We start from the raw sequence: 9,570 nt of genomic DNA on the forward strand, positions 1-9,570 counted from the left end.
TTAGCAATATTATGCAGGTGGAAGAAGGTGGTTCTAGTAACGTTTTTAATGTGGGGGATAAAAGACGTGTCCTGATCAAAAATAACACCAAGATTTTTAACATTAGACCTGGAGGACAGATTAATGCCGTCCAAGGAGGGTGAAAGACTAAAAAATTTATTCCCAAGAATAAAGTGCTGTTTCTGTGCTACGGTGAGCTCTAAACCTTGACTGAAACTCTTTCTTTGCAGATGTTCACGCAACTTACCAGCAACTATTTTCTCTAGAATTTTTTTGTTGAAAGTTAGATTAGATGTAGGTCTATAATTGACTAGGATTCCTGAGTCAAGGTTATGTTTCTTAAGTAAAGGTTTAATTATAATAATCTTAAAACTCTGTGGTATGTAACCATTTATTAGAGACAAATTAAGCAGATTCAAGATATGGTTATTAACTAAGGGAAATATGTCTTTAAATAGCCTGGTTGGGATGGGATGTAGCAGACATGTGGATGGTTTGGATGAAGCTGCAATTTTTAACAACTGAGAGAGCTCAACAGGACAAAAACAGTCCAAACATAAATCAGGTTCTAGTGACATTTTTAAAGTTGTCTCATCTGACTCAGAACCAGAGGTGATACTAGGAAAGTTGGTTTGAATTTTTTTCTTAACTGAAACAATTTTATTTATAAAGAAACTCACGTACTCATCACTGCTTATAGTTGTAGGGATACATGAATCAACAGAGATAGGATTTTTCATTAGACTAGCTATGGTACTGAAATGGAACTTGGGGTTATTTTTATTCTCATCAATTAAAGATAAATAATATAAAGTTCTAGCTTTACAGAGCGCTTTTTTGTACGTTAGCATGCTATCTCTCCAAGGTAAGTAAAATTCTTCAACGTTAGAGGAGCGCCATTTACTTTCCAGCTTTCTATATGCATATTTTAAAGTACGTAACTCAGAATTGAACCAAGGAGTTAATCTCCTCTGATTGATTACTTTCTTTTTCAGTGGCTCATCAAGTGAAGTTTGCAAAGAAGTTGTAAAATTATCAACTAGATGATCTAAGTCACTGCTCTCTGTTGTATTACTCTGTCAGACAGAGAAAAACGATGGAAGAGAATCTTTAAATTTGGTTACAACGATTTCTGATAAGCACCTGCTAAGATGAAATTTACTCTCAGTGACTATGTAGTCATTTAATGTAAACTCAAAGGTAATTAAAAAAAATGGTCAGACAGAACAGGATTTTGAGGATGTATTACTTAGTCATTAGTCTTGATGTCATAAGTCAGAACCAGGTCAAGAGTGTGATGATAAGAATGAGTAGATATTCAGAGGTTTTGGGTAAATCACTTGACTCTATTACATTTTTAAAGGCTATGCTTGAGCTATCACTTTCATCATCTACATGAATATTGAAATCACCCATTATTATGACTTTATCAGTATTTAGTATTAAGTCCGTTAAGAATTATGAGAATTCAGACATAAACTGAGCATTGGAGCCTGGTGGATGATATATAACAACTAGTGAGAGTGGAAACTAGTGAAATTAGTTTCCCCTACCATTATCCAAGGAGGGCGCCCTGCCCTGTCAACAAAACCGAGCACCCTGTCTACCAAAATTCACCCCTCCTTCGTCAACAACCACCAGCATTAGTAACATAGCGCTCCGCTACCACCCATCTGACAAGCGCCTTGCCAAGGCCAGTAATCTAGGGAAACACTGTTTAATGTTATCTTTTTAAAAATGTATTCATGTTTCTTTTGAAAATCTGATGTCATAGGCATTTTAAGAGTCCACCTTTAAAACTAATTTAGGTAGATTTGGACCAGTGTTTTGTTTGTTAATCCTTGGTGTGTGTTTTAGACTTGATCATTCAAGACTAATGCCTTAGATGTTTTCAGTCACAAGTAAAGCTCCCCTGCAGGTGTCAAAATTCAGCTGTAGTGTTTTAGTTTACAGAAACTAAATTGAGATGATTCAAGATGCCCAACACAACCTTTTTGAAGGAAATTTAGCTGCACCAATTTTTTTGGACATATTCAAAATTCATACAAGACTGCGAGCCTATGCGACTCCCATGAGAAAATTAAGAGCCAACAGTTACAGCCCAGTGAGATACTATCCTTATGCATTTGCTCGTGTTTGTGCAAAGTACCAAGACCCACTCACAAATCTACACATACATGACGGAACAAGAAAATTCTGAATCTTTCACACAGAGTGTACAAGTTACAAAAAAAAATAAAAAAATCTGTAAGCTGTACACATTTTCATTTTTATGAATATGTATTTGGTGTTTTTTTTTTTTCAGCAAACTTTTACCCAAGAAATTCTTAAATAGCTTTGGTGTGTATGTTTGCTTTTTTAATTAGCACTTTGTCACTAAAAACTCATATTCAGCAACCTAAATCAAAGAACTTCATTAGGTCAACATGGATGTGGAGATCTTGGCCTGGTGAGGTTACACGTGGTCTGTGGTTGTGAGGTCGGTTGGATGTACTTCTAAATTCGAAACACCTTTAGAGATGGCTTATGGAAGAGAAATGAACATTCAGTTTATGAGCAACAGCTCTGGTAGACATTCCTGCAGTGAACATGCTGACTGCACACTCCCTCAAAACTTTCAACACTGTTTTACACTGGGCATTGTGCTATTTGATAAAACTGCATGTTTTAGAGTGGCCTTTTATTGTGGTCAGTCTAAGGCGCATCTGTGCAATAATCATATTGTCTAATCATCATCTTGATTCATTCAACCTTTATTTATACAGGTTAATCCCATTGTGCCTCAAAGACATTTACGAGAGGCCTGATTTTAGCAAAATGTGATGACAACAGTGGACAACAAAGGCAACAATAGATATTCATAAAAGGATGCATACAAACTGAGAATAACAAGTGAAAATAAAATGGTATTAATAAAAAAATGTAACCAATAAACAGCTAGGTTGTAAGACGATGTAGAAAACTAAAAACAACAACATGTCTGCATTGGTTTTTCCCAGGAACTTAGCAGACATTTGAAGCCACTTAGAGAGGTCATGGTCGAGAGCTTCAGATTTTTTTGCAAGATATTCCAGGAATGGAGCAGAGTAGAAGACCCTTTTGCCTAGTTCAGTCTGCAGTGAGGGAACACTGCAGGTAATAATGTCCTGAGAGTGCACGCTGTAGCTGCACTCACACAGAGACATGTAGGAGGAGATGTATGAAGGCAACAGACCAAGAAGTGATTTAAAGATAAAAATGAACCAGTGAGAGAGTCTGCGTGAAGTTAATTATGACCAGTTAACCAGTGAATACAGGGTGCAGTGGTGGGTACAGCATTTACAGCTAGTTATGAATCTTAGTGCACCATGATAGACAGCGTATAACATCTGCATGGCGCCTGCCTCACCCTACAAGGCATTTGGTAGCATTCAGAGTTAGGATCTATTTCTGAAAAAGAAATCCAGTTTAACTTTGGGTTTCCTTACCAAGTTTTCCACGTGGAGCTTAAAAGAGCAATGCGAGTCGACCAAGATACCCAAATATTTGTAGGAATCGACATACTCAATAGGAACACCATTCGAGGATAAAATAGAAGGAAGAACTGCTGGGACCAACTTCTTGTTTGAAAACAGCTTCACTTTGCTTTTGTCAGCGTATAGGACAAGTTTGGAGCAGAGACGGAACAAATCTGACTGGATGATGTCAAAAGTGGATTGCAAAAGCTGGAAAACCTTAGCAACTGTTTTAGCTCGACAATAAACAACTGTGTCATCAGCATAGAAATGTATGGATACATCAGGGATGCTCTGACTTGCATTACCTATGTAGATTGTAAAGAGGGTGGGTCCTAAGACTGAGCTTTGTGGTACACCGTTTTTGGCTGTTGAGGTGGATGGATCGTCTCAGCAAAGGAGAAATGCTCACTAACACAGATTTACACACATTTTTGAACAATATTTGAGAGAAAAAGGCTTATTGTGTACGGAAAAACAATCTTAGATCTTTGAGTTCAGCTCATGACAAATGGGAGCAGTACAGTATTACGTTTATATTTTTGTTCATTGTAGTTATAATTTGAACTGATTTCAGAGTTTGGTGTGTAATGGTAACATGCTGTTCTAACTGTGTTTGTTACAGGCACAGATGCCACGCATGCAGACCACATCGAGACCATCAAGAGTCGTTTGTATGTGAGTTTGACGGCAGACCAGAGGTTTGTTCCTGGAGAGCTTGGTATGGGACTAGTGGAAGGTAGGTCCACAAAAACCAAATTTATGTCTAAAGCACATTTAAACAGCAGCTTTTGGCAGTACATGAAATTACAAAAACTAAAGCAGCATAAAATGACAACGAAAAGCATTAAAATAAGTTAAATACAAATAAATAAAAAAACTATACATTACTAAAACAATGGAAACAATTCTCTTTAAAAACTTAACATTGGACCTAAAAATTTGGAGGGATCAAACATTGGTCGGAACATATTCAGAACTTGAAATGCTTTACAGGTCAACAATAAAACCTTAAAATCAATACTAAAAAACAGATGCATTCCTTGAAGTCGTTTTCTGCTTACATGACAAATTTTTTAACAAAAATCTTGCACAATCTTTAGCTCTTGAAGTACCGTATATGCGAGGATGACTCAGCTACAGCCACACCAAATTTTATCTCAGTATCTGAAAATAACGGAGATACAGCCACTTTTGTGTTTGCTAGCGTTAATCAGCTGTGGACGTCATCTTGAACTGGGTTAACTCCTAGAGTTGATGAGTTGTTTGTAGATATACATCTGATGGTTACGTTTTGAAACTTTTAATTGGAATCTGTCTTGCTCTTAAAATATTTTGCTAACAGAGACAAACCACTAAATGGAAAATGTGTTCATGCCTTTGAGTTTGTGTCAGCGAGGAGCTGCAGCTGTGCTAAAGAAGGCTGTTAACACAAATATACAAATAATTACATTTATTTATTTGTGTCTAATAAATTCATTGCTCGACCCTTTCAAAGTCAATAAAAGATTTAAAAATGTTTAAGATAAAATTCTCAGTTTACATACAATTTTTAACTTCTGAACTATTCTGTTTCTCAAAGTTAAAATGAGTATCACATCTAGTTTTTTGACATATGATATCACAAAAAACTCAGGGCGACTCGTAAGCTTCACAGTTATCACCAGACCCAAAGAGCATTGCTTGAGTTTTATCTTCATTAGGAATCCAGGCTTTTACACACAAACACATATATATATATATATAAAGCTTCACTTTTTTTTTTTTTACCCTTTATTTATACAGTCTCATTGAGCCATGAGAACTCATTTTCAAGAGAGACCTGTTTGGGGAGCAGATGGGGGTTAAGGGCCTTGCTCATGGGCCCAGGGTGGGGCGAATGAGGGTGGGGGCAGGTGTGGGTGCTTCGCCTACCCCACCTACATTTTTGATGTTGTTGGTACCGGGGCTTGAACCGGCGATCTTCCGATCACAGGCCCACCTTCTCTAACCTCTGCGCCACCACTCCCCCCACTTTAACCACTGAATAGGTGAAAATGACTTGTTCTTCAAAAATAAGTTTGTTAGTTCAATCATCCAGGTAGAGTTAAAAAAAAGGTTAAATCACGTCATCTGGACCAGTTTCTTTAAGTTAGAAACATTTTGATTCCCATCCAGAGGACTTCGTCAGTCTGCGGCCTGCCAAATAGATCTGTCCTTCATGTAGCTTCATGGGACAGAGGCCGTAGACTGAGGAAGTCCTCTGGATGGGGGACGAAATGTTTCTCACTTAAAGAAACTGGTCCAGATGACATGATTTAACCTTTTTGTTGGCTTGTTCTTCAGTTATAGGTAGAACAGTGTCATCTGCAAAGTTATAAATAAATCATATTTGCTATATTTTATTCAAGCTAGTATCTCACTGGGCAACTGTTGCTGACAAAGTACAAACGTTTCCAAAATGTCTAAAAACATTCACAGTGGTTCTAAATTTCCTTGTGTGGATTGGAAAGCTCGCTGTCTTGTTGCTTAAATTTTAAACATGTTCTGGGAAAAGAAGGTTTATGTTCCAGAGATTAGTTTCTGTAATTCTAGAGTGCTAGAGCTGTATGCTTTTTGTTATTTAGTTACAAACTCCTGTCAAGTTTTGGCAAAAATTTTGCCAGGATTTTGTGTATTTTTTCGTAGTTTTGTGTCTCCATACAGTATACAACAGTAGCAGCCTGGCAAGAAACTGCCTTTAAGATGGAGCAAGTTGAGGGCAAATGATATTGGTCCGAGATCAGAACCCTGGGGGACTCCACAAGAGAGGGAGGTGCAGAAGAACAGATTAGCATAAAGGCTTTATTACGTAGAGAGTGTGACTCTGATGCAGGGGTCTGCAATCTGCGGCTCTGGAGCCACATGTGGCTCTTGGGTCGCTCTACAATGGCTCTTTCAAGCTTTGACCAAAACTAACTTAAAACTGAATTTTATAGGATATTATATCCACAACAAAAAATGACTAGTTTTAGCAGTTTTCCTGTCATTTCCTTATAAATATGCAGATACTAGTAGTACTAATACACATAGTAAATTATACTTGCTTTAACTTTATGCTTTATTTCTTCAAAGTAGGATACTCAATTTCTCCACGGTTAAAAAAATGCATAAGCTTGTCCAATTATATATATATATTTTTTTTTTATTGGCAAAATGACCATCTTCAACCTGAAAAGGAAGACACGGGTAAAGAGGAAGGAAGGAGGGAAGGATGAAAGATGGATGGAATCCAGTCTTTTCTTTTGTCTTAAAATGTAAAAAATGTCAATAAATGTTAACAATCATCAGATGTTTTTAGTTTTATAACTTCACACCTGGGGCCAGAAAAGCCCCCTCTAACAAACTTAAAGTGGCCCATGGGCCATCAGTTGATAATGACAATTGTAGCAGGTTTTGCGTCTCTGGACACGTTTAATTTGGTGAACAAAGGGGCAGAAATGGCTCTTTTGATTGTAAAGGTTGCAGACCTCTGCTCTGATGTGTCTGTTTAGGTTACAACTCCATGGGCTACGAGATGTCAAAACCAAACCTTCGTGCTGAGCTGGAGGCCGACCTCAAACTGGTGTCAGAGGGCAAGAAGGACAAACAGAGTGTACTGCAGCTTCACATCCAGAAATACAAGACTGTCTTCATCGAGTCTGTCAAGAAGGCCAAAAAGTTAGTTGCGCTTTACATCATTGCTTATATTTGACATATTTTACAATGATGGAGACATTTGAAGACTGCGTCCTGCAGGTAACAGGCCATTCTCTGTTGTCTTCTCAGGTTAGACGAAGCCCTGGCTCCATATCTGGGTGCAGCTCAAGAGATCAGTGAAGAGGAACAGCAGGACATGGAGATCCCTCTGCCGGTGAGGAAGTGTCCGAACTGCGGTCGGGACATGGTGTTGAAAAAAAAGAGGGAGGGAAACAGGTGAGATTATATCCATCTTTTAGGTGTCTTTGAAAGCAAAAGCACTTCCATGCACATCATGCTGTCGTTTTACTGTTTGGAGCTCAGCTAATGATGTTTAATTCACTCGTTCTCTTTTATGGCATGAAAACTCATTAACAGAGACCAGGTTTATCAGTGAACGTTTAATGGCTTTATCTGTTTATTCCCGAGGTTAGAAGATGCCTCGGAGTTAAAGACAAGAAGGCAGTCAAATTGAAAAAATTGAAGCATGTGAAAGTCTGTTTTATATGCGCTTAAATCAGATTAAACCTGACTTCTCATTAAATGAACTCTTTATACTCATCCTACCTGCTCTGTGTCTCCCTCTGCAGTAAGTTTCTGACATGCATGGGATACCCAGCCTGTAAGACGGCCGTTTGGTTTCCTGACACGGTGCTTGAGGTCAACAGGGATGAAAGTGTTTGTCCCACATGTCAGCCAAGCCCTGTTCACATGTGAGGATTGGTTTTAAATACTTTTCTTTCTTCTTCTTTTTTTTTAATGGATCGTGCATTTCAATTGTCTCTTATTATTTATCAATATTCAACAGATTCTCTGTTTCAAAGAATTTAAAAATAGATTTTGACAGATGTACAGTAATAATTCTTTCCCTAGCTGTTTTCACTTTATGTCTTGAGAAATTGTTAGATTGATGACACAATTAAAACACAATCATGTTTCTTCACACAAACAAATTTCCAGGCATTGTTTTGTTCCTATAGTTTTATTTTAGCAATACAAAGTGCCCATCATTTTTATTTTACTTTCATATTAATTTTTAAAGCCTTACGTATTAATAATAAACCTACTAAATGAATAAATTCAACAATTTCCTGCGGATCAATAAAGTTTTATCTTAATATTTCAAACACAGTTACTTTTATTGTATATAAAGCTTTCTAAAGCTTTTGCTTTTCTTCCAGCTTTTTATAAATTAAGGTTTTGGATTAAAAGTTTGTAAACAAAACTGCAATAGTCAACAAAAACACAGATTATTTATTTCTTTTAATTTTGTTGTTTTAATGTTGTTATAAAACTTTGCAACAAATGGTATTTGACATTTAAGAGCACAAGCTGACAATTTATTATAACTATACAGTTCATTATTCATGTTTTAGCCTCTGATTGATCTGTTATCTATCTTTAATTTGCAGCACATGGTTTTTTTTTAGATTAGTTCAAATGATCTGGATCCACCATAGATTCATCACAATAAATCTTACGCACCATGTTCTCAACACGATTCAGGCGAGCAGCAGCTCCACTGTGAATAACGACCTTCCTTTTGTTTGTCACGTCAGCGCGGTGGACCTTCAGCGCATCGTGTTTCCCTTCCATCTAAACAAACACCCGGGGCACTGAGAAGCTCGCAATGGCTGCACTGGTGCAAGAAAATTTGTCCAAGTTCTTGTTTACACAAGTAGGCGTGAACCCCTTGAGCTCTGGCCTCAGCTCAGTCCAAATATAGGGCACGCTCGCTTAGCAGCGAGCCAAAGTGCTCCACACCAGCTTCGGTTACCACGACAACCAATCTGGTACAGCGCTCAAAGTTATGCCCCAGCATTTATTCTTAAACAATATATTTTTTACATTTTTTTATTAGACTTCAACTCGGCTTGTTGGAGGACTTCAGCATTAGACGTGAACCAGAGTAAACAGTTGATTTCTTCGCCTGCCTCACTGGTTACCATAGCAACGTAGTGCATTGAGCTTATACATTGGATTATTTATTTATTTAAATTGTTTACCTTTATTTATAGAGGTAGTCTTATTGAGATATGAGGACTCATTTTTAAGAGACCTGTTTCAAACAAACAATATGACAGTTGAGCGTTTCGGACAAATACAATAACGTATAAAAAAAAAGTAGAGCAGGAGAACATGCTAAAAACAGGAAAGTAATTTTGCTAAGATTTATTGAGTTTTTATAAAGTGTTTAAAATCTGCCAAATACATCAAAATGGACAACTAACTCCTGCTACACCTGGAACAGGGTTATATGTTATCTCATTTAACTCGTATATTTTAGGATCCATTTAAAAATACAATAGTCCCTCGTTTATCGCGAGGGATCCGTATGCTGAAGCCCTCGATAAGTGAAACACCGTGAAATAGGGATATT

At 37.3% G+C, this 9,570-nt stretch overlaps 1 protein-coding gene across 1 annotated transcript in view; it reads left to right on the forward strand.

The window, feature by feature from the left end:
* top3a (DNA topoisomerase III alpha) overlaps nucleotides 1-9,570 on the forward strand; it is a 37,384-nt gene that overhangs the window by 18,403 nt on the left and 9,411 nt on the right. Inside the window, exons 14-17 of the mRNA XM_037689468.1 lie at nucleotides 4,120-4,233; nucleotides 7,007-7,172; nucleotides 7,281-7,427; nucleotides 7,781-7,903. Of these exons, the coding sequence (XP_037545396.1) occupies nucleotides 4,120-4,233; nucleotides 7,007-7,172; nucleotides 7,281-7,427; nucleotides 7,781-7,903 (550 nt within the window). The remainder of the gene's footprint in view (nucleotides 1-4,119; nucleotides 4,234-7,006; nucleotides 7,173-7,280; nucleotides 7,428-7,780; nucleotides 7,904-9,570) is intronic.

Source organism: Nematolebias whitei, chromosome 15 (genome assembly GCF_014905685.2).
Source record: "Nematolebias whitei isolate Nwh7 chromosome 15, NemWhi1, whole genome shotgun sequence".
Lineage (NCBI taxonomy): Eukaryota > Metazoa > Chordata > Actinopteri > Cyprinodontiformes > Rivulidae > Nematolebias > Nematolebias whitei.